This window comes from Pseudorasbora parva, chromosome 24, assembly GCF_024679245.1.
Source record: "Pseudorasbora parva isolate DD20220531a chromosome 24, ASM2467924v1, whole genome shotgun sequence".
Lineage (NCBI taxonomy): Eukaryota > Metazoa > Chordata > Actinopteri > Cypriniformes > Gobionidae > Pseudorasbora > Pseudorasbora parva.
Window position 1 is genome coordinate 28507499 of NC_090195.1, and position 26208 is coordinate 28533706.

The 26208-nt window shown below is 39.7% G+C and overlaps 1 protein-coding gene across 1 annotated transcript in view; it reads left to right on the top strand.

Moving 5' to 3' along the window:
• The window catches only part of LOC137063551 (rho GTPase-activating protein 21), a 171218-nt gene that overhangs the window by 83833 nt on the left and 61177 nt on the right, over nucleotides 1-26208 (top strand). Inside the window, 2 exon segments of the mRNA XM_067434784.1 lie at nucleotides 16289-16474; nucleotides 21798-21819. Of these exon segments, the coding sequence (XP_067290885.1) occupies nucleotides 16289-16474; nucleotides 21798-21819 (208 nt within the window).

A 26208-nucleotide genomic window follows, 5' to 3' on the forward strand; every position in this document is an offset into this window, starting at 1 on the left:
AAAGTACTGCCAAACAACACATTTTCTGTTCACAAGTTTCATTTTCACTCTCTCACAGCCTACTGCATTCGAACGGTCCACCTAGTAAACACGTTGCCATAATCAACCGCGGCATCATGTTTGACCAGTATCGTGTAGTGCAAGCGGGTTCGGTTCGGCGAAAAAAAATTCTAAGGTTCGGCAGAAACCGAACCCAGTCAAAAAGCCCAATATTCGTCCGAATCCGAACCCTGGATTCGGTGCATCCCTACTTAGGATACACCTTTCTGCATATTAAATATAATTATGTTTATTGTGTTTGACTGTTCAGTACTGTTCATATTTGCATTTAAAAAACAGACATAACAGTAACTTAAAAGTTACTTTTCCTAGTAACTAAATACTTTTGATATACAGTAATTGGTAAAGTAATTCAATTACTTTTAAAAGAAGTAACTAGTAACTGTAACTAATTACTAATTTTCAGTAACTTGCCCAACACTGGTCTACGATCATTTTCGGATTGAAATTTAGCATGATCATCTCACTGGGAGTACTGCTATGACTACTGACTAGCCAATACAAAGCAGCATGAAATGCCGTTTTGCTCAACGCAACATGACACTAAAACTTAAAACTACTCACTTCAAGCACTATTGGCAAAATTGTCATGTTATCATTTACTCATAATCACAGTTTAGTATAGTCTACATATCATACCCAAGTTTATTAGATCCATGTTGTACAGTGTGATTTGTAATCTTATAGGATTGCCGAAATCTGTAGCAGGCATTAAACACATTTATTACTTCAAATGTAAGACAAATTAAATCTATTTGGGTCATCAGAAGAAAACTTTCTGTAGCTGATGGAATGGAAATATACAGTGGTCCTAAGAATCTTGTTCACTTGCATTTTTTTCTCAAATACAGTCTTTAGGACTGACTGTTTGAGTTTCTCACAGGCATATTTAAATTATGAAATCATTGTTTGAAACCTGTGATTTGTATTTGTACTTTAAATCTTTCAATTAAATGCCTTTGGTTTAATAGTTTAGTCCCATAATGTAACAGCCTTTTTAAGTGTGGCTTAGTTTTAAAATATATTTGGGCCACTGTATCTCTTATTACATCACATGAAGGCAAGAGTCAAACGTGGTGTGATGGCCTGTTTGTTTCCATGGCAGCAGGGTGTTCCTCCGTCCTTACATCATATAACCTCCATTAAAATACACACTATGACTTCAGCCAGCTGGAATATGTTTTTATTTGAGGATTTCTTATGTGTCAAAAACGACAGGAAACTTTCAGTACTCGTCCAAATGTGTTTTAATCCTTAGCGTCACCTACATTAAAATGCATTTTGAACTATGACCGCTCTTTTTTTAGACGCATATGTAGTTGAACTGGAATGTTTTTTTTATGTGGAACGAAACCCATTGGGATGAACACCAACATATACCGCAGCATGCCTTCTTTTTTGGGCTGGTATATTCAGCGGGATCACACAGTGCCCCCTTTGAGTTCCATCTCACCATGATCCTCACAAACAAGGATGCCTCAGATGGCTGGACGGGTTATTTTTGTGATATGTTTTCCATACGCAATAGTGTGCGCGAGCGCTTGTGTATGTCTAAAGGAATGTGTGTGGTAACGAGATGCCATGCCAATGTAGAGGAATGAAGATGAGCATGCCATCATTGGTTTCCTGTTTTCACATTTCTGAAGGCTCTCTGTGTATCTCGCAAAAAATAGCCCAGAACATGCTTGTGGGATATGGAAAGTGTTTGTGCACTGTGTGATTTATGAAGTGAATTATTGATTCTGGGAGGAAGTGCAGCTTTATATAGATGTTTTGTGTGTGATTTTGCTACCAACATTTTTTTGTTGGAATGCTGAGACGCTTTAGGTCCATCAGTGCACTGGTTGGAGGTCTCTGGAGGACCGGTCACTGTGGAGCTTTATTCTTAAAATAAAGCAGCTCTGGGAGTGTCTACTTGGGCAGTTGTAGCCTAATGGTTAGCGAGTCAGGTAACCCGAAAGTTGCAGGTTTGATTCTCAATAGAGGGAATGCATCGACGTCACTTTCCCGCAGGAACACGCCCCCTCAGCCAGGGCTGAGGGGCAGAAGAGCTGCAGCGTGACTGGAGTTAATAGAGGAAAACGCAAGTAGAGCAAACGGTTATCAGTTTAAACTAAAGGTTGGGTTCGATCTAGTGTTACTCACAACTTACCAAAGATTCAGTGATCCATGGATAATGACATGCAGCCAGGAATCGCGTTTTCCTGACAATTTTATAAGCCTGATTTCGACATTTATTTCGACAATGTCTGCACTTACAGAGGATTGACGCATGCAACTGAACTCAGTCCTTGCCCAGGACTGAACTCAGCACCTGGACAAACACTCGAGCGGTGAGTGGGTTCCAAATTTGATTGGCCTACTGCATTGTAGAAAGCTACAAACATGTCTGTGATTGGCTACATTACTCACCGAAGCGAAAACACGTTGGAAATTTAATCATTTGACGAGTGCAAATACAGATACACACTGGATCTTTTGCTAGCTCCTTTTTGCTAATAATATGCTATTATTACAAATTCTTACAGAGGATTACGAGATTACATATCCTAGACAAGCAGTTATGGGCAGCTTTTCCCTCTAAAAGCAGAAGCAGCAGAAGGTGGCAGTGGTTTGAGTGAGAAAATTGCACGCTATTATCAAGTCCGTCTTAAGCTCGAAACAGCGATATCCATGGGGTCCGTGGACAAGCCTCCTCAACCCCCCCTCTGGTGCCGGGCCTGGTTTTTGTGTGTTTTCGCTGCATTCACACTCTAAACCAATGCTGCCTCTAGGTCTTTTTGCCACTCAGTAGGGCATAATCGCAGTCGCTTTAGCTGATGATGATGTCACGTGCATTCCCTCTATACTGGTAGGAAATGCCTGAGGTGCCTTGCTCTGTAGCCTTCTAGTAATCCAGAAGAGATTGATTAGCTTGTTCAGGTGTGTTTGATTAGGGTTGGAGCTTAATTCTGCAGGACAGTGGCCCTCCGAGTCAGTTGCCCACCCCTGACATAGAAAACCTACGGGGGCAGACCTTTTTGCTGTGGTGCCCTTGAACAAGGCACCTAACCCCTATTCTCCCTCCAGGCACCTCAGCAAAAAGGGCTGCCCAATACCCTGTGTCTGCCCCCATAAGTTCTCTATGTCATGGGTGGGCAATTCCAGTCTGGAGGGCCACTGTCCTGCAGCGTTTAGCTCCAACCCTAATCAAACACACCTGAACAAGCTAATAAATGTCTTCAGGATTACTAGAAGGCTACAGGCAGGTGAGTTTGATCAGCGTTGGAGCTAAATTCTGCAGGACACTGGCCCTCCAGGACTGGAATTGCCCACCCCTGCTGTATGTGCTTCATAAAGGGAGGGTTGAGTGGTGTGTTATTACAATTCACCGCTAGATGCTACTAATAATCACACTTAAGTTTACACACTGCACCTTTAACTTTCACTACTGTGCTAGTGGTCACACAAGTCATTCTCAAGCCACTGTGTTCTCATCTTTCTTAACACTAAAGGAGATGATAAACAGAGAGATTCTCTACTACTGTATTAGACATGATGACCCTGTGATTTGTAGAAAAACATGCTTTGATTTAAAAGGATAGTTCACCCAAAAGTGAAATGGTGTTATCATTTACTTATAATCATTTACCATAATCAGGTTTCGGCTCCCGAGGATTGATGAGCAGCTCTAAATAGTATTATATCTATGGTAACTATAGTGTTGATATTGAAAGTCCATACAGTGTTTTTTCCCCCGCAGCAGAAAATCTCTTTGACATAGAGAAATCACTTACACAACTGTTCCTTTGATCATTTACATGAACAAACAGCTATTATTGCACACTAAAGGAAAGATACTATCAGAAATAGTGCATTATTGCGGTCATAAGTAAATAGCCTTTAGTTTATTTGTAAGCACTTTTCATTTTTTCATCTCAGTGGTTCCCAACCCTGGTCCTTGAGTACTTCCATCTTGCACCTGTATGATTCCTCTGTGGAAGCCATCTTCTGGCAGGAAGCAGTAATTAATTATGTGCAACCCTCACAGTAGGTCCACTATGGTTTTGGACACCACTAAAAAGTAGCTTTCCCTTTAAATTGTGCACTATTTAGGGTATTGGGGCAATTTCGTATATGCAGCCTTTGTGTCCTTAATCAAACACACCTTATTCAACGTATCAGCTCATTAGTAGAGACCCCAAAACAAATGGGTTTTGCACCAAAACCAGATATAGGTTTCAGAACTAAGAGACATTCCAAACGAGTACAGTTGCATTGAAAATATTTTGGCTGCCGTTCACAGAACACCCAAGGTCAGGATTTCGTTAAATACATGAAATTTCAGTTTGTTTTCACTAAACAGAATGAAGGGCATACAGAATTAGAACAACACCAGGGTGAGTAAATGAATGATGACTTCATTTTTTTAGGGTGAACTTCCTCAATAACACAACAAAGACCACACAAGGACAATGATGAGATCAGAAAGTATCTGATATGTTTGGACAGGAACAAGACAAATCTGTGTCAGTGTCACAAAATTCAAGTCAAAACAGCTCACCGCCAAGTCTCTATGATATTGTGTCTTCGTAAATTGTAACGGTGCATTCACACGGGGCTTCGGCGTTAACGTTTGACGGAGAGCTAATGCAACCGCAGCCAATCACACGCCTCCTCTAGGTTTGCATGAACACAGTTGGCTAGCACCTGCTCTAGGGTATTTGAATAGGGCGATCTGATTGGATGACGCCTATGTTGACGCTTGAAAAGTTGAGAAATCTTCAACTTCTGCCGCTTGCAACGCGAGTGAAGCGACGCGACGGAACCCCCCATTTTAGTTTGACAACGCATGATGTCACCCATTCAAAGTAAATGAGAAGACGCCTAGTTAACGCCTAAGCACCATGTGAATGCACCGTAAGTCACATTATTATCATTCATGCTCATTGCACATACAATGCAGGATGAGTTAAATATAGGGTCGGGACTCGATTAAATTTTTTTATCTAATTAATTAGAGGCTTTGTAATTAATTAATCGAAATTAATCGCATTTTAATTGCATATAAATATTTGACCTGAGAACAGTGAGAAGTAATTTTTCACATGGATTTTTAGTATACCATTGAATAATGACTGAATACATAAGCTTAATCAACAAAATATTGTTTATTTATTTCAGTCCAGCAGACCAGTGCAACATTTGCCATTAAGTGTAGCAAAAGCATATTTGTGATATTTGAGGCTGGATGTGCTGCGGTGATACGCAAATTTATTTTTGAATAGCTTGCACACAACCATGCTCTTGTCGACGCTTCCATCCTTTCGTTTTTTAAAACAAAATTTCCCATCTATGGGGCCAAGCAAAGCGGCCTCATCAGCTTCTTCGTTCATGTTGACACTGGTTTGTTGTTGTCGTGACTTCTGAGCGCTAGTTGGTGTTTCAGTATAATCAGTCCGTCGAAACTCATTCATTGAAAAACGTTCCGCGGTGCAAAAATAAGTGTGGTTAAAAAAAAATTATTTTTATTTTTTGCGTAATTAATTAACACGTTAAAGTCCCGTAATTAATCTTAATTAATGCGTTAAAGTCCCGGCCCTAGTTAAATACCAAACAAACTTTAATTCTTAGGGTTTTTGCTTTACTGACCATAATTTTGATCACCAATTAATTTTGATAAGTCAATGTTCTTTGCATTGTGATTCAATGTATTTCTACATGCTGCATGAAACGCTTCTTTAAAGAGATGTTTGAGACAACACATTCTCATTCCTATTCGTCACATATTGACGCTTTGTCAGGACTCCTCTGTGTCACTTTTTCACGCACAGGGTACTCCATTTGATTTCAGTTATTATCCCAATGCATCAGATCAAGACACATTTAATTATTTGCATTTGTAAAAGAAAACATGATTTTATGAATATTTATAGGCTACTTGTATGTTTTGGTAGCCTGTATGCCAGCCGAACTTAGCCCCGCCCACAACATTTTTAGGTCGGGCGGTTTGGTCTGGACTCAATCCATAGAGGAGTGATTATGCCCAAACAGAAACTGTTCGGACCAATGAAATCATCAGGGCGGGCTTTAGACGTTGACGGACAGATGATCAACAGTAACGTAATCATGCATGTCATCAAAGGGGCTTGGATTATATTTGTTCGAATCCTAAACGGAGAGCTTGTTTGTATATGCATTCACCTTCACAATTGATGATCATGTTGGGTAAGTACTCTGTGTATCATTAAATTATTTTATTTTTTTACAACACCGCAAATTTTGTTTATTCCAGACAGGGTGCAGACAGGGTTGCCAAGTTTTTACAACAAAACCCGCCAACTACTAGCCCTAAACAATAGCTTCTCGGGGGGGGTTCTCCAGAAAAAAATGGCGTTTGGGGGGTAAAATGTGTGTTATTTTGGCAAGGTTGCCTGCTAAAATTCGCACTCAAGGATCTATATATCACATAATAGTGGCTTCAACCCACGGACATAGAAAACAACCCGCGGAAAAAAACGCGAACTTGGCAACACAGTGCAGTTGAGCTCTGTTGACATTTGACAATGCGTCATCCGTTGCTCAGAGTGGTTGGTTGTCGGTCTATCCAACTGAGGCCTTTCCTGGTTCGGTTAAACACGCCCCATAATCACAGCCCAATGGAGCAGTATCAGACTCATATTCTGACTAGAATTGAGTAAGACCACGTCAGGTTAATATTTTGGAGCAGCTAACCCCACTCCTACCCTAAACCTGCCCGCTTCTTAACAATATAAAACACGTAACAGGAAAATACAAGTAGTCATAGGTATTTATTGCAAAAACTGACCAAAACAGTATAAAAGTATTAACTCATGTTGCATCAAGTCTTCTGAAGTCATACTTTCATTTGAGATATTTTCATTTAAAGAACAGAGTTGATCTTAATGTTTTACTCGCTGAAATGATGATCCTGATGCCCTGTGAACACACACAATCATATCAGTCATATCAGACACGTTCATAGCTCATTCAAATTATACACCCAACTCTTAAGCATGACACAATTGGTCACGAGACATACGGCAGCCAATGCAATTTCACTATCAAAGCTGATGTAATGTTTCATCGGGCAGCAATTTATGAATGTGTGTATAATGGAGACGCTGATCGCTTTTGGGTATTTTCTTCACACAAATCAATCATTTGGCCTCAGAACACTTGGGATATTTGTACTTTTTGAAAAAATTGTGGCTGGAGTTGTATCTCCCTGTTATATCCTGTTTTTAATACACAAATGGGTAGGTTTAGGGATGGGGTTGGGTTACGTGTTCAAAACATGTCTGAATAAAAAGAAAAGAAATGTAAATAGACTGATGCTGGCTGATTAAATTGAGAATCACACTCCATGTCATAATGGCAAAATCCTAACCCAATGTATAGTTTAACCATGAAGAAAACCATGCATGTATATAATGCCAAAGGTTTCTCCTCTAAATCAATAGAGTTAATTGAAAATGATGCTAAAGGGGTACCCTGTGCGTTAAAAAGTGACACAGAAGGGAGCTGACCAAGCGTAAGTGTGAGCGTCAGGAGTGAGACCGTGCTGTTTGAGATGGGCAGTAGAGTAGCTTTGCAATGAAGAACAAACAAATAAGGGACATGGAAAGTGAGAAGAGAAAGCCACCTCGTCCAGTGCAGGCAGATGTGTGTGCTTGTGGTATGCTTGCGTTCTGACGGTCTCTTTCCCTGCTTCACTCTCTCCCCGACGTGCTCCATGTCTCAATGGAAACCTTATGCATGTGCACTCTGCCTTCCCACTCTGAAAGAGAGCGCAAGCGAGAGAGAGGGAGGGATTGCGAAGAGCGAGAAAGAATCACATCATCAGAAGATCAGCAGAGGAAAGCAACCATAGCAAGGACCAGCAGTCTATGCCATGCTCACTCAGAGGAATGGGGCGTGTGCCGGCTGCGTTCTGCCCGGGAAGGAGGGATCAGAACAGATGGATGTAGCAGGGTGTACCTGTGCCTGGGATTGTCTGACAGGGGTGGACGGCTGTTTATCGGACACTTCCTGCCTTTGGTTCCAGCTACTGGCCAGGGCATACTGGGGGGACGTGGAACTGGGGCTCCGGGAGGCCCAGAAGGATGTCTCTTGGCGCAGATTGAAGAAGACGTCTCCGAGGAACTGCATGCGGTCTTGGGTAAGGAACTCTGGATCTGCTGTAGGTTAAGAGCAACAGAACTAAAAAGGAGAAGATGAGTTCATAGTGACAGTCTGGTGCTGCTGCGGGATGGAGGGCTTTCACATTGGCAGAGGCTCCCAGCAGTGTATTGAGTTACGCTGGGCTGAGGGGGGTGAGGAGATGGCTCTCAGGAATGCTTTGTGTGTCATTCACATCCAGGGTGGTTGGTTAGGTCTCCTACATTAAGCCAACATTTAACATATTTTTTCACAGCAAGATGACTGTGTGTATGTGCCCCGGTTTCACGTTTCAGTTATTGTTCCTATGTAAGCAATGGTCCCAATAGAGGAACCTTGGGATTGAACAGACTTTTAAATGGGTCCTTGCTCATGTTTTTAACCCAAACCCCGTGGATGATGGTTTCGTTTGGAGAACAGAGTTGTGGTTGAGTTGTTTCTATGTTTTTATCTTTGGAAAAGTGTGTTCAACAAAGAGAGATGTTTATGTGTTCACAGTGAGCTCCACTGTGGCTCAAAAGTGACTCACGCTTGCCATAACTACAGGACGCATATGAATATTTGTGTATTTTCGTCATAACAGCATTTAGCAAGTCAATGTTATTGCTTAGAGGTTGCTCTATCATAGCTGAGGAAACTTCCATGAAATGGATTTATTTTATTGATTTTTCATTTGCCTATTAGCTTTGACTCAGATGTTTCTCCTTACATTCCATAAGATAAAAATACAGGACACAGTTGAGATAGTTGTTGACAATCGAGTCAAATTGATAGTATAGCTCAAATCTTTTGTTTTTTTAAAGAATTTGATGAGAAAAAGTTTATTGTGGGATTAGATTTTGGTTACTTGTTAAATCTGATTTTGAGACCTTGTTGAGATCTATGAATGTCAGATTGCTGTAGTCATAATCTCATCAGGAAATAAAAGGAAACCAGAAAAAAAGTTGACAAAACTAATTGACAAAAGAAAAAAAAATGTAGATTTTTGGCTGAGAAATATATTGGCTGTATGAGCTGTTATGTAACATTTGTCAACTTTTATTTACAGCAGACCCCATGAATGTGATTTCAAAACCAAGTTACTGAAACCTATCAACCATACACCACTAGTCCTACTGGCGCATAAAAAAAAAAGAAAAAAAAAAGAAAGTACTTGGTAGTAACATGTGATTCTTTGATTAGTTCTTGAATGTGTCCAATGTCCAATGAGATTGTATTATTCATGCTCTTTGATGGACTGGCTGGTTTGTATGATGCTGCTTCTGGTGTGAAGGACTCTCACACAGGGCATTCATTCACGTCTCCTGGACTTTCCGCCATTCAGATGAGAGCTTTTTCCAGCTGTATAATTTAACAGGTTAAATTTAGCATTGGAAACAGGGTTGTGTGCCCGCCATTATGACTGGCTAATGGTACGGAAATGAAAAATGAAAGGCAGAAGAAAGTTGTGATGTTATAGTGGGTGTTGCTGGAAAACCACGTGTATGAGTCAAGGTAGCGTTAGCAGGTGAAGCAGAGTAAAGACAGGAAAGAGAATTCTTTACACAGTGGTATAATTATACAGAATGATGCCAGAAAGTTTCAAGTTTCAAACTGAGCTCAAGAATACATTCACGTCTTTCTAAAAAAAAAAATTGTGGGTACACTTAAGGCTAATTCCCACATCACCAACAGACGACAACAGATATTGCGTCAGGTTTTGTCTGTTGGAGTCTGTTTGGTGTTTGTTGGAGCTTGTTTTTTGCTTATTAAATATGCTGAATCAGAATGAGAATGTCTGAGAAGTGATGTGCTGGTGACTTGCAGGTAATGTAATATTAATGAAATAAAGCTCATTATATAAGAGTACTTACAGTACATATATTTTTTAAATGGTACTTTTTATTCATGTCAAATGAAGTATCATGGTCATGCTTTAAATAAGTATTAATGCAAATATTGCTTTATTATTTTAAAGAAATGCTTTTTTTTTTTCATCATCATTTTTACATTTTAAAATAACCACAAGAATGCAGTAACACATTTTGTATTTCATATGGGGGTGATTCAGGTTGATTGTGACACTTTTTCCCAGTCATCTCTATGGCAAAAAGTGTTCAGTTGAACCTGAATCCACGTATATTTTATTTGTTATATGGTATATGTTTAGCTGTTCTTTTTAATAGTTTAGTAAACACTGCAGCTGTCATGAAGGTCACCGACACAGAGATGTACCTATAATTTCATCAAAACTGATTGCTCATTAAATAAACATAATGTTTTAAAACCATTTCTAGTTGTGACATCAGCGGTATTATCAAGTAGGTAAGTTGTTTACTTACATTTGAATTTGTCTTCCCATATAAACACCATTATTTATTTATTCAGACTGATTTGTGAATGCCAACGTGCACAAAAACGTGAACTCAGTTGGCTCGGAGGAGGCAGGAAAGTCGTTCTATCGAGCTGTAACTTTAACTAATAGTGCCAGCAGCCATATCACCCTGTAGCCCAAAACTGGTTTCCCGCTGAGCCTGGTCAGCACCTGGATGGGAGACCTCTTGGGAAAACTAGGCAGCTGCTGGAAGAGGTGTTAGTGAGGCCAGCAGGGGGCGCTCACCCTGTGGTCTGTGTGGGTCCTAACACCCCAGTATAGTGATGGGGACTCTATACTGTCAAAGAGCATCATCCTTCAGATGAGAGGTTAAACCGAGGTCCTGACTCTCTGTGGTCATTAAAAATCCCAGGATGTCTTTCGGAAAAAAGAGTGTAACCCCGGCATCCTGGCCAAATTTACCCATCATGACCTCCTAATCATCCATCCTGATTGGCTTCATCACTCTGTCTCCCCTCCACCAATCAGCTGGAGTGTGGTGGGCGTTCTGGTGCAATATGGCTGCCGTCGCAACATTTAGGTGGATGCTGCACATTGTTAGCCTGACAAGCCAGACCCACATCAAGATGTTTGGTCTGGAACCTCACCCTTGACAGGGCTCAATCCGAGAGGCGGGTTAAACGGTTGTCTTTCAAACTCCCTCTGCACGCAATAGGATAGTGCTACTACCAACCAGAGCAACGAAGGTGAAACAGAGCTTGTTGATAGATTAAACATTCGCCGTATCCGGTCAGCAAAACTCAGAACACATCTTTCCTTTTTAAGAATGACTTCAGTGCCGTTCTTTGTTCTTTTCTCAGAGAAAATCTTAACTCCAAGTCTTCCAGAGTCGCGGTCAAAACTGATTCAAAAGACCGCCGCCGTTCACCAGTTTCTGTGTCTATTAGAAGCACGCAAACGCAACTCGGCCGTCGTCATTATGGCCCCGCCCACCGACTCTATACACGATGTGATTGGCCCGGCAAGAGTTAGGCGAATACAGCTCAGAAGGGTATTGAGAGTTGCTAGACGACACTCGCGGGCAGATTAGATTTGCCGCCGCTAGGGTGCGTCTAGATTTCTAGGCTAGCACATTGGTGGTGGTTGAGGAGATTCCATGTAAAGTACTTGGAGTGCCCAGAAAAGCGCTATATAAATGTAACAAATTATTATTATAAAATGTGTTTGCTCCTTGCTATAGTATATTTAAAACAGAATGCTAGTGTACTGCATACTGTACAGTATATTGTATACTACATAATATTATAAAATTGCATGTGAAACAGTATGTATTATGCAGATATTACAACGCTGTGTGAGCTCAGTATGTTGCATTTTTGATATAGAAAGTTGTCTAGTGTTTATTTTCATATGTAATGTAGTCAATTTGCATTTTTAATTCAGATATCTGTTAAAAAAATTCTCACTGTTTGGCAGTGTAGCCAACTAATTGAAAAGAAGGACATTTTAAAAATCTTATAAATATTTTCCATCCTATTTACAGGATGCAGACTGCATACTACACAAAATGTAGTATGCTAGTATGCCTTTCCATACTTCAGTCATTTATTTGTGAGAGTTTCCAGTGGATTGTGTCCAGCACTAAATGTAAGTAATTGATTTCCCTCTGGTGATGTCATGTTCGGGCTCAGCTGTGTAAAAGCCCAGCCCAGACTCTAGAGACTTCCACAGCTGTCTGTACCTGAGCCCAGCCACAAGCTAAAATACATCCATTCCCTTATACTACATCCATCTCCTGCAGGGCTAGACCACAGTCTGGTCTGTTTGGCAGGCAGAGTGACCCAGAGTCAGTGTGGTGTTGTCAGAGCCTACCACAGACACACACCCTGCGGCGGAACGGGATACTACTGCCATTATTTCATAATGTAAATGTCCCACGTTTCCTCCAAGGATACAGAGGACAGACTGAAGTCACATTTGAGTGACGTCAATCGATACAATGCGAATTAGCACTTCATCCTGCCAGAAGAACATCAGTGATACGGGTGTCAAGAATCAATAACTGTGGTGTGACGTGTATAGCATGTATATGTATGTTGGTCATTGGTCATGTGGAAAGAAATGTCTCGGTTGAGTAGAAGTATTTTCTGTCTGATCGTCATTCATTGTAATGGCAGATATTTGAGATGTGTAAAATCATGACAGTGATGCTTTATAAACATTCACAGGAGACTCTGTTTCAATAGCTTCTGCCCTTAAGAGAAACCCATTGTTTTTAGATGCCATATAAATGACTGTTTGGATACAGAACAGCTCCGTCCCAAACCCTCTGAGCTGCCTTGTTGTCTAAGGCAGGGCCATTCACAAGTTTTTCCATTCCACTGTGCTACTTTTCCATTGATTTTCAGAATAAACATGCTATACATATGCCTTTAACCGACTTTTGCGGTGCTTTGTGTATTACGTGGCATTCTAAAAACATGGTGCTCAAGTTAAAAAAAGTTCTGCTTTTTAAAAAAATGCATCTCCAGAGCTTGTTTTTTTCCCACTGCGTTGACTTGTGTCCAGGGTTGCCAGGCTTGTGTAACAAAACCAGCCCAAATGCTATTCAAAACCTGCCTTAAACTAGCCCACATGCAATAGGGATGGGTTATGGTTTCCCGGTAAAAACCACGCTCCTGAGGGTAAAAATCAAGTCACTTCTCAAGATTACTTCAACCTGCGGACTAAATACCAACCCGCAGCAACAGTGCAAAAGTATCAATGTTAATGGGAAAACGCAGACTTGGCAACTCTGCCTGTGTCTCACGTTTTCAACAGCAAAAACACGTTCTGTGCGAACTGTCGCTAAATAGACAGCTGCTTTCAAAAGTCAACATTTAAATTGTCTAACAGCATGCCTTCTGTAAAACACAATTAAAGTTGAGTCGGGTGTTAGCATGTTGCTAATGAGGCAGTAAAGTAAGTAGCATAAACATACATAACGGATACAGATTACAGGTTAAAAAATTTAGGAGTAGTAACACACACAGTTTCTACCAGTCTCATGTTAACCTTGAGTACCTAAAGAGTGGTATTGCATCATTCATAACTCAGAAGAGTCTAGTTTTATAAGGTTAATAAAACCGATTCTTTCCAAACACACACACACACACACACACACACACACACACACACACACACACACACACACACACACACACACACACACAAACAATACATCATCGCATGTGCCATAGATAACTCTTGATTCACGCGCTTATTCTGCAAAAGTTCCCAAGGAATCCGGCCCTTTATGATGTAATACCGGGCCATTCTCAAAACAAAAACTTTCCGAAACTTATTCGAACCCTGAAGGAGTGTATTTGACACTGAAATACTCTGTCATATGTCTAACTCATTTTTTGAAATGTTGGCCATGTTTAGCATGATAATACAGCTTTACCAGTGTAAATAAGTCAGAATGCAGGAAATAATATTAGATTCCTCGCCCTCCTTTAAATGTTTTATCAGTAGCCTACTTTTCAGTTGTTACTGTACTGTGACCAGTAAGAACAGTCATTATTTTTGCAGTTCTGTGTGTTGCTGCTAGTGCCGCTTCAGCTTCAACGAACTTTGATGAACGTCTTCAATAGTAGCTTGTGTCCTAGGTCTCATGTTTTACTCATCATAAGTAACAGTTTATCTGCATATCCTGATCATAATACAGTTCAGTGCCTATGAAAGTCATTTAGTACACGAAGAGTCTGTCTGTGAGTGCTGATGTACCCGGTTAAAAAGGCCAGTGTTTTGCTGCTGCATTGGGACAGAGAGTGCTTTGTGTAACGATAAGCTTCTTTAAAGAAGTTATTTTCTACTTTCACTGATTACCATGTCAGTTTTGGGTCAAACACATTAAGAAAGACCCTCTAGAGATCTTTTAAACTTTTCTTGAACTGACAAAATTGTTCATGTGGCAAAACAAATGACAGAACAATTTATAAATTATAAAAAAAAAACAGCAGTGCTCTTGATCACAGGTGAGAAGGGCTAGTTGTCACAAAGGTCACTATAACCTTTGTACTCACATGTCAAATGTAGGATGTTTTTGTGACTTTTGTCCTACAGGCTAAAATCAAGGGTAAACTATGTAATGATTATCTTTTAACTGAAAGCTCTGTTCTCAGGACTATTATTAATATTCATTATTTATTGCAATTTCTATTGGTCAAAGTGGTATAATGTACCTTTTACATTTGTGCAGTTATCAGGATGTCATGTGCTCATTAGTCTCCACACGCCACACACCGTTGGCTGAATGTCTGACGCATTAGGCACACTTTTCTGGAAACACTTCAGGAGTTTTGAAGTCGTCATCTGATTGGTTGAATTCTACAGGATGTTCACGTGACGTGTGTTGCGTTCTTTAAAGGGTTAGTTCACCCAAAAATGAAAAATCTGTCAATAATTTCTTACCCTAATGTCGTTCGACACCCGCATCTTTGGAACACAAATGGAAGATATTTGTGTTGAAATCTGATGGCTCAGAAAGGCCTTCATTGACACAATGTCATTTCCTCTCTCAAGACCCATAAAGGCACTAAAGACGCCGTTACAAAGCCCATCTCACTACAGTGGCTCTACAATCATTTTATGAAGCGCCGAGAATAGTTTTTGTGCGCAAAAAAACAACTAAATAACAAATTATATAGTAATGGGCTGATTTCAAAACAAAGATTCGAACATTATAAATCAGCGTATTGATTCAGGATTCGGATCGCCAATGTCACATGATTTCAGCAGTTTTACGGTTTGACACGCGATCCGAATCATGAATCAATACGCCTACATGATTCATCTCTGTTCGAATCTTTGTTTTGAAATCGGCCCATCACTATATGTCGTTATTTAGTTTTTTTGCACACAGAATGTATTCTCGTCGCTTCATAAAATGATTGTAGTCACTGTAGTGAGATGGGCTTTGTAACGACGTCTTTAGTGCCTTTATGGGTCTTGAGGAAATGACATTGGTGTCAATGAAGGCCTTTCTGAGCCATCAGATTTCAACACAAATACCTTCATTTGTGTTCCGAAGATGAACGGTCTTAAGGGTGTCGAATGGCATTAGAGTAAGTAATTATTGATAGAATTTTCATTTTTGGGTGAACTAGTGGAATAAGAACAACTGTGACAAAGAGCGCGTACCAGGATCAACTCAGTGCTGGATTTTCAAAAGCATGTGAAGTTCACGGCTCCATTGTTGCAGTAAACTTGAACAACGTTCTTGAATTAATAATTTGTAGATGCACACCGGTCTGTTATTGCAGGGACATCGACTTTATATTTTCAAAGGCCCTAAACATAACGCAGAACAAAATAAACTGATTAGTTGCGTTACATGTCAGTCAAATGTCCTCTTGGGTGGTCCATGACCAATGAAAGTTGCGATCGAGTCCAGACCTTCTGCCATCCGTCTGAGGGTCTGGCTGCAGGAGACTTTATGCTCGTGCTTTTATCCTTGGCAATAAGAGTTGATGTGTTCAATAGATTTTGTTGTTGTTTGTTTGTTCTTTAGTCAAGACAGGTTTGTGTTTATTCAGAAATATTTGATATGGTAGCTGCAATAATTGGCTATATGACGAATATAGGGCTCTTGAGCCAAAAATATAACCATAATTTCCTCTATGCGGATTGTTTCTTTATTATACTGTATGTACTGCCATTGGATAATAGTATCTGAATGACTAATCATTATTAATTTCTTCTCTTTCTCAGGCCAAACAGAAGGATGGTTGTGAGCGCAGCGAGGCATCAGCTTTGTCTCCGGCTGCTGAAGAGGAGCCCTTCTCATGGCCAGGGCCTAAAACACTGCACCTACGCCGCACCTCTCATGGCTTTGGCTTCACGCTCCGTCACTTCATTGTGTACCCGCCTGAGTCAGCCGTGCAGTCCTCTCTCAAGGTCAGCTCACAGCAAACACACATATAAGAGTTGTCCAGATCATTGGGTCGACTGCTTTTGTCTGTTTGCTTCCTGAATGTAATTCAGCTTCAGAGACTCTTTTCTCCATCTCCAGCAGACGTGCTTAAAATGGTACCTCAGCGCTGGAAAGATTAATCTGTATTTAAACTGGGTCATTAATGTAGTAGTAATGTGAAATATTTTTTTTTTATTTGGTGCTCTCTAGACTCAGAAACTACCGAAAATGTATTTTTGTCTCATGGGGATCAAAGACAACAATTCCCAGAATGCTTCGCTGCCCTACAAAGCCACTCCCAAAGCCAACGCTACTGAATCACTGCGACTGGATCCCTTCCACTTTCACACCGTGACCGCGTTCATTTTCATAAAATCAGTTCAGTTAGAGAACAGACACTACAATTAAAAACGGAACGTGTGTGTTCAAAATGTGATTTAGCCGCTGAGGGAGTGTCACAGCCAAACGCTGCAGGAGTCAACTTACATTCGTGATGAGCGGAATGAGCTCTCGTCATGAGAGCTGAGGTAAATGCGACCATATTCCCGGGATAGATAGATTCACAGGGCGTGTTCAGTCTGGCACGTTTTCAGTTCATACCTTTGGAAGCTTAACTTTCATAGGAATTAATTTGAGAAGTTGAAACACTTACTTTGCTCCTCCGGCCGTTCTGTTTCCATGAATGCCTGCAGCTGTGAGCTATGCTGTGAATGAGATCTCCCATCCCTCATGTGCGAGTTGAAAACGTGTAAAGAGCTCCATCTGCTGGCTGTAGTCTTTAGCTCTGGCCAAAAAAAATTTCCAAAAAAAAATGCATAAATCTCTTGTCTCAGGGGGATATGAGGAGGGGAACGCACAATCATTTGAATATACTAAAGGGGTTCGTAATGATACAATGCCATATGCTAATCGCTGAAGTAACCCTTTAAGAATAAATGCTCGCCTTTAGTGCTCCTCCACATACAATAATAGGATAATTTATGACATTTGCATCGGATCTGTTGGTAGCAGTGATGCATTTAAATGTTTTTTTTTTATTTTTATTTTTTTTTACTAACACACTGAAACCGGAATTACATTTTTAATTTTAAAATAATCGAAGTTTTCATTTAACCAAAAAAAAAAAACTGAAAATAAAGTTTTAATTTTGCCCAAAAAAAACGAAACCGAAAATAAAGTTTATTTAATAATTAATTAATCACACTTAAAGGATTTGTTTAATAATCTTCACTTAAAGGGTTATTTCACCCAAAAATTAAAATTTCTGTCATTAATTCCTGACTAGGGCTGGGATGACGTCGACGCAAAAAATACGTCGACGCAAAATATGCGCGTCGATTCGTCAGATTCAAAATAAAGATGGCGGCGCCGGAGAGTAGTAGCAACCATAGATGTACATAATAAAGTATATTATGTAATTAAGTATATTATTTATTATGTATATCTATGGTAGCAACTCGAGTGGCTCCTCGGACTTTCAGAAGTGCAAGGCTTGCGGGTTGGCCAGTCTATGGGGTTGGCGCGCGGTGCGCACGGAGCATCACAGGCATGCGCGCACAAGTTTTGTTGTCACGGCTACATAAACAAATTTCTGCACACAGGAAGACAGATGTTTTGGTAATATTTGATGTATTTTAATCACAAAAACAAACGTTTGCATCAAGTGAAAGCATCGGGCACATTGGCTACCTACATAATAAGCTGTTTTAAATTTAAAATGTTCAATGTCTAATCGCGCTGATGTGACCGAGGGTATCCATCCTCTAAGTGAGCAGTTTCATCCCAGGACTATTCCGGTTTTAAACGGAATATTGGCGCCCATAATGCCCTCTACATGTAACTGTTTTCACTGTCATGCCGCGGATGCGCGTGGGTTTTCTGTTGCGGGTCAACCACGGGGCTGCGTGGCGTTTTCTCTGCCTTTGCACACTAGAAGCGTGTCTGACGCGCCGCTGCTGCTGCTATTGATGCGGAGGGAAGCCCTATTCCTAATGTTAAACATAAATAGCCTACTGATACAGCAAAGAAAACGCCGGCAGTAGCCACATATCTGGTATTGACGGCAAAATAGGCTACAGAATATTTCGTTCTGTATTGACAGTTGCAATATTTCAAAATCGATAATTGACGTTTTTTATTATTACAATGTAAACCTACAGGCTTTCAAACATGAAAATGTAATTTAATAATATGTATTCGTGTCAAAATGATATATAAACATCTTTTCCTATTCTATTTTGCCTGGAGACGCTCCCAACACGTGAAAAATAGGCGCTCTTCTATTTCTAGCATGCACGCGTTTTCCGCGCGTCACAGGCAGTGTGCAAACGGCCAAACTCCAACCTGTTAACATGGGAGCCGAAACAAAAACGGACACGCCACGCAGCCGAGACGCTCACGCTTGCAGTGTGTCCCTGGATTAGATTAACCAACTTGTTGATATTTAATCGATGGGCATAGCCTGTAGGCTGAGTTGCATGCATAGAAAAATCGTATAATATGTTTCTTTGTTGTAGGTTTATACTTATTTGTGTGTGTGTGTTTGTGTGTGTGTGTGTGTGTGTGTGTGTGTGTGTAGCCTACTTTATGTTTTCAAGGTTTTATTGAATGCATTGCTCTTGTATAGTCTTACTTTGGAATTTTAAGAGCAATAAACATATATTGCAATGTTAAGGAATTCGTTTTTTCATTCAGATAATTAAATCAACATGTATAAATTGCTATTAGGCAATTAATGGGGAGATAATCGGTAATCGAATCGAATCGTAACCGAATCGGACAGGAAAAATTAATCGTTAGATTAACCGATGCATCGAAAAAATAATCGCTAGATTAATCGTTTAAAAAATAATCGTTTATCCCAGCCCTATTCCTGACCCTTATGTCGTTCCAAACCCATAAGGGCTTCGTTTATCTTCGGAACACAAATGAATATATTTTTGATGAAATACGAAAGCTCTCTGATCCCTCCATAGACAGCAGTTTAATTAGCATGAACGGTAACAGTGCAGCGCTTCCAGAATGCCGGCTAACCATTGGCCTATGCTGTTCATGTGAGCTCCACGACGCATGCGCGCAGGTCTTTCTGCCGTAGAACTAAGAAGCGCTGCACTGTTTACACTCCGTCAACAGCGTAAGAGTCTGACACAGGCTAGAAGAAATTGTTGATTAAAGCTACACTGTGTAACTTTATTCTTAGCTATAAACACTTAGTTATTTCAAAAATATATGTGTTCATTAATGTATATTTACTTCTTTCAAGTAATAAAGTATTCTCGTAAGTTTAAAATATGCCATTGAAAATACATACACGTAAATTCAAGCTCCGCCTTTCGCGTACCTCTAGGTCTCCCTCGCACCTCCTTCACATCAACTGATCTTTGCTCACGGAGAAAATGATATAGTACAACAATCACTTTGCCTTATGCTAGTGATGTCGTACAATATACAGAATAACGATAGCACTGATAAAAGTTACTTTACTAAGATAAGCTTGCATTCGTCTGGGAACCTGATAGCTGATGTTAGCAATGAAATGGTAAAAAAATAACAAAAACATAAAACTATTATTCATTTTACATAGATGTGATAACCTACATGTTAAATGAGAAATTAAATAACTGCAAATTATAATATTTTTCTAAAGTAACCTCATCACTTTATGGAAACTTCATGGACGAGGTCGAACTGGAAGCCATGTTAATCTTGGACTAAATCGGCCACTAAATCTGAGTTCAAACGAAATCAGAATTGAGAGGAACAGAAACTAATATTCACTGGATGTTCATATACCTTTACACCGCTAGATAGGGAAAAATATCACAAAGTGTAGCTTTAAAGTCATTATTTTGTTTGTTTTTTTGCGCACAAAAAGTATTCTCGTCGCTTCATAAAATAAAGATTAAACCACTGGAGTCACATTAATTATTTTAACGATTTCTTTCCTATATTCTGGACCTTGAACGTGTTAAGTCAATTGCTGCTCTTATGGGTTTGGAATAACATGAGGGTGAGGAATTAATGACAGCATTTTATTTTTTTGGGTGAAAAACATAAAACAAGTTGTAAATAAACATTTAAATTGTACACAATGCAGTTTTTTTATCAACTTCTTAATTATTTAATTGTTTACTCCAGTTTGTTATTGAAATATCTATATATTTAAAAAGGGACTATGATAATAACTTTTTTATGACAGATTTATCCGAACATACCTCAAATAATGAAGGTTAAGTAAAGATATATCGACTACCGTATTTAATGTTGTGGATTAGAAAATGTTCCTCCCTTCAGTTATTTTTAATGGTCACTGAAAAGTCTTTCCTGAGGTAAATTCACCGTTATGTGACGTTGTCTTCATTGTCTTCATCTTTCTGCGGTTGAAACACTGATAGAGCGATTACTTGAGACACGATACATTAGTGTCCAATGTCCATTCTTGTTTATTTCAGCCTATTGGCCCCTCATCCATAAAGAGATTAAAGCTCGGTTTTCCCACCATCACTGGCTGTCAGTAATAAAGCATCTAGATAATGCTAGTAACATCAACTGTTTTCAGATAATACTTCCTTACAGATTAGTTACTGTTAGCAAACATGTGATTCAAATTAATCTCCTGGCAAATATATGACAACAAAACATGACACAAACATAGAGGAATACGATTCGGAACATAAATAAAGATATTTTTGAGGCCAGAAAGGCCTCCATTGACAACAATGTCATTTCCTCGCTCAAGACCCATAAAAGGCACTAAAGACGTCATTGCAAAGCCCATCTCACTACAGTGGTTCTGTTGAAATCACGTGACATTGGCAATCTGAATCCTGAATCAATACGCTGATTCATAATGGTTCGAAGCTTTGTTTTGAAATCAGCCCATCACTATAAGTAGTTATTTAGTTGTTATTTTTTTTGCGCACAGAAACTATTCTCGTCGCTTTATAAAATAATTGTAGAGCCACTGTAGTGAGATGGACTCTGTAACGACATCTTTAGTGCCTTTGTGGGACTTAAAAGAGAAAATGACATTGTGTCAATGAAGGCCTTTCTGAGCCATCAGATTTCAACACAAATATCTTCATTTGTGTTCCGAAGATGAACGGTCTTAAGGGTGTCGAACGACATTAGGGTAAGAAATTCATGAAAGAAGTTTCATTACGAACTAACCCTTTAAGTAGGTTTTAGATGCAGCTAGGATTATACTTCAAATGGAACATCATTTCAATCCCCAAAAGCTCTTGATTTCATGAATGTTTTTTTTAAACATCTGAGTTTTAAAACTCTTTAATCTTCTCTCTCTTTCAGGATGAAGACAATAGCAGCAGAGGTGAGTTTAACTGGTCTGTGATCCACATTCACTGGTTTTGTTTATTTAAGGCTTTTCTCTAATGCCTGCATAGCCTAGAAATCTAGACGCACCGTAGCGGCAGCAAATCTAATCTGCCGCGAACATCGTCTAGCAACTCTCAATACAGTTCTGAGCTGTAAAAACCAAACTCTGGTCAGGCCAATCACATCGTGTATAGAGTCGGTGGGCGGGGCTTAACATAATGATGGCACAGTTGCGCTTGCGTGCTTCTAGTAAACACAGAAACTGGCGAACGGCAGTCTTTCGAATCAGCTTTGAACGCGACTCTGGAAGACTTGGAGTTAAGCTTTTCTCTGAGAAAAGAACAAAGAACGGCACTGAAGTCATTCTTAAAAAGGGAAGATGTGTTCAGAACTTTGCCAAACGGATACGGAGAAAGTTTAATCTGTCAACTAGCTCCGCTTCACATTGCTCTTGTGTGTTGTAGCGCTATCCAATCGCGTGCAGAGGGAGTTTGAAAGACAACCGTTTATCCCGCACCTCAGATTGGGCCCTGTCAATGGTGAGTTTCCAGACAAAACATCTTAAAGGAGGTCTGGCTTGTCAGGCTAATGCCTGCATGTAATATCATTACAAATCACACTTTACGTTATGGATCTAATAAACTTGGGTACGACGTGTATATAGACTGTATGATGCTGACACCTACTGAATCGTAGGCTTAGGTAATGATGGAAGTTAGAGAATAAAAACATCACTATGAACTAGTGGTAAACAAATAGAGAAAGATGAATCTCACTTTTTTATGTGCACTAAAAAAAAGGAAGTGAAAGAGGAGAAAATAGATGCGGTCGGGGCTTCATAAAAAATAGGCCAACTTGGCATGTCAATTTTGCAAATGGAGTTTGAGATAAGTAGGTTTAAGTCTTAGTGCCATGTCGCGATATCCCATTTCATGTTGCATTTTTATTGGCTAGTCAACAAACACACTGTGAGATGATCAAGCTAAATTTCTGACACTGTCAGAAAATTAGTCTTTGGTCGCAAGACCGTAACAACAACCGTCTTTGAACCTCTCTCACTGTATGGCATATGACTTTTTAGGATCCACGACCACAGGAATCGCCATGATGGGTTATCTTAGGTTTGAGACAGTCCAAATGCATACAGAGTATGAGACATTGACCATGGCTGAGTTAATCATTGAATCATTCAGAGTCAAGACATCACAAAAACAGTCTAGTAAGCCGATAATCCCTACAAAAATAGCCATGTTAACGATTTTGGTCCTTTTTTGGAGAAACCAGATTCATGCTTTATAATATCAGGGAGGAGATTCTCAGAACTTCAGGTCAGTATCTGCTGTGTCTGTCAGTGGCCTGAGTCTGACCTTGGACCATGTGAATTGCTGGGAATCTTTAATGCTCGCGCCCGGGGCAGGAAAACTCCCAGCTGGCAGTGCAACGTGCTCTGTGGCGAAAATCAGCTGTGGGCTGGTGTTTGGTTACTGCAGAGGAGTGTCATGACTGTTTTTGGAGTTACACAATATACAAGGTAGTGGAATGTGCACAGGTTCTTCTGTTTTGTAGCAGAAAAGCAGCAAAATAATGATCAGTAGCCGTGAAGTAAACGAGAGGTTTACTGGAGTAGGGCTCCGGTATAGAGGGTAGACGGGAGTCACCGCGGTTACACGCAATGAGAGGCAAAAAGACTGAGTGGCATTATTGGTGTTCAGTTTGAATTCTCAGAAAAACACACAAAACACATCTAAAACAGGATAGAGCTGTGTAAATGACTGTAATAATAGATTCTACAGAAAAGAGAAGCAAATGGATTACTGCAATTCGCAGAAACAACTAAACCAGGCAGTGAAATGAGGATTTGCAGATACAGTTTTGTGTCAGATTGATAGTTTCTGGGAGTAAAATCATACCCTAGAGCGGTGGGGGGTGGGGGGTGGGGGGCAGGGGTATGTGTAGTTTTGCCGTTCATTTAATTCTTCCCAACCTTAAAATAACAATAATACAGAGTGTGTATTTCTAACCGGCACAATGACGTAAATACATGACATCCAATCAAAACACAACACCTTTTGCATTCAAATCTGACTGCATCCATTTCGACATAAGCAGCGTGCATTTGTGTGCAAATAGGTTGCGAGCGGAGCCTGCTGCCTTACACCGTGTCCTAACTACACGCGACGCAATAAGATTCCAGTGAAAAGAAACTTGTCTGTCCACACCAGACGCGACACGACTACAAGATGCAACAAATCAATCAAAAACCCCAGCCAATCAGAACAGCGTGTGGGCGGGCTCTAGCGGTAAGTGCACGGCACCAGAGATTAATCTTGACGACACTCGCAAGGAAATTAATACGTTTACATTATCAAGTTCACAAATATTACACCATTTAAACTACTAAAATACATGCTGAGTTACTAAAACAATCTGTGTCATAGAATATACTTGTTTGTTGTTCAGATTTACATTGCCATGTTTTGTGTTGTTGTTCCAGCTGCGGCGTCGCACAAAAATAGAAACCGTTTATAAAATAGATTCATCGCGTGTCGTTGCGGCTGGTTAGGACAAAAACTCGAATTATCATGGAAAAGATACCTTTTATCGGGTGTCGCTGTCGCGGCGTCGCGTCGCGTGCAGTTAGGACACGGTGTTAGCAATTCACAAATACACGCTAGCATTCTCGACAATGTACTAGTAGATTTAGCACTTACTGGCATGAAGAACAAATACATGGCTTAGAAGGTGAACAGGGAACGATTTTAAGATTCAAACTCTTCGTTACAAAACATACCCTTTGTGAGTTCTTGTTTTTAATGTTGATAATATTATATGAGCAAGAATGCTAATCCAAATATCGAAACGATTGCAAGTTAACATTGATTTTATTCAACAGTTCAACGACAAAATAATATGAAGTGCTGTTCATTTCAAAAACAGAATTGTCAGTATTTGACAGTATTTTGCAATTAAATAATAGTTACAGCAGTAGAACTACAACACGCAGCAGTGTTTCATGAACGAATCTGCGGCTTTTGAACGAATCGTTTGTGAAAGTCATTGATTCAATGATTCATTCATAAATCTTGGCTGCATCTGAAAACCTGATCTAAATAGACAGCTGACTCGTTGCCTCACTGCCTTATCAGACAATGACTTGTAAGGCAGTGTTTTGTACATGAATGCATCTCATGAAACTGATTTCGAACAGACTTCTAAGTCAGTGTAAGTTTAATGATCTACAGCAAAATAGAGCGAGCTTTGGTGAGAACTAAACACATATTTAATTACTACATTAGTGATTTCTCGCTAGAAATGACATCAGAAGTGGAACATGTTGGTAAAAAACATACTTTTTTATGCAATCGCAACTTTCGGACGCCATCTTTTTTTCCCCAGCTCAACTGTCACAGAAAGAAACACACAGGATTGTGGGATATCTAAGGCAGCGAAGGATCCATCTATGCTGCCTTCAAAAATCGATCAGATGAAGGTCTCTCAGGAGACAGGATGTGAAATTAACATTAGATTCAGATGTGCCTTAAGACTCACGCATTAAGACACTTCCGCCATCTACTGGTGGTTTTAGTATTTAAAAGAATCACTTTTCACCTTTTTATCATCATTGCTTATTTCTCTATTGAACATTTGTTTCTATTTAAAACATCATTAATGTTGTAAAGGTTAGATAAAATGCACTGGAAAGTCAATTTAGTGGGCAAATATTGTCCCTTAGAAAAGGTGTGACTGTGAGGATCACTGTTGTGTCAAATTCCCTTTAAAACAGGCAGATAATAGTTTGTTTTACTCACATTTTCAGTTCCCCAGTCATTTTCACTAACGCAGCAATGTGGCAGGATGTTTTGCCATTCAGTCCGACTCATTCAGTGGGCATTAAAGTGATATCAGTGCATAACACCTATATGCAGCCAACATTTACATACATTTACATAGCCAAGTGCATGTATGAGAAGATGGTTGTAAATATATGCTAATGACAGTGTTGTACCCCTGGCAAGGTTTGACCAGATCTGAGTTTTTCAGTGTAAATTCTAACATTGTGTCATAACCAGGTCTTGAACCACCTTCAGAGTTTTTACAATCTACTTTGGTGAATTTAACAAGAGTTTCTTACCATAAAACGCTGTATTCATAATTTTACTGTTAATTCAATGCAGGGTAGAACTGTCTTAACACAGCAAATTACTGTGATTGAATAACTTATAATGTGGAATGTCTGTAGAAGATCCATCAGTGCATAAAGTTTTTGTGCATATCAAATATTTCCATTCAAAACTCAAAAAATGCATAAAGATATATAGTTGGATTGAAACACAGAAATCGGTTTAATTTTCGATTTGTATAGTGTTTTTATATTTTTATAGCC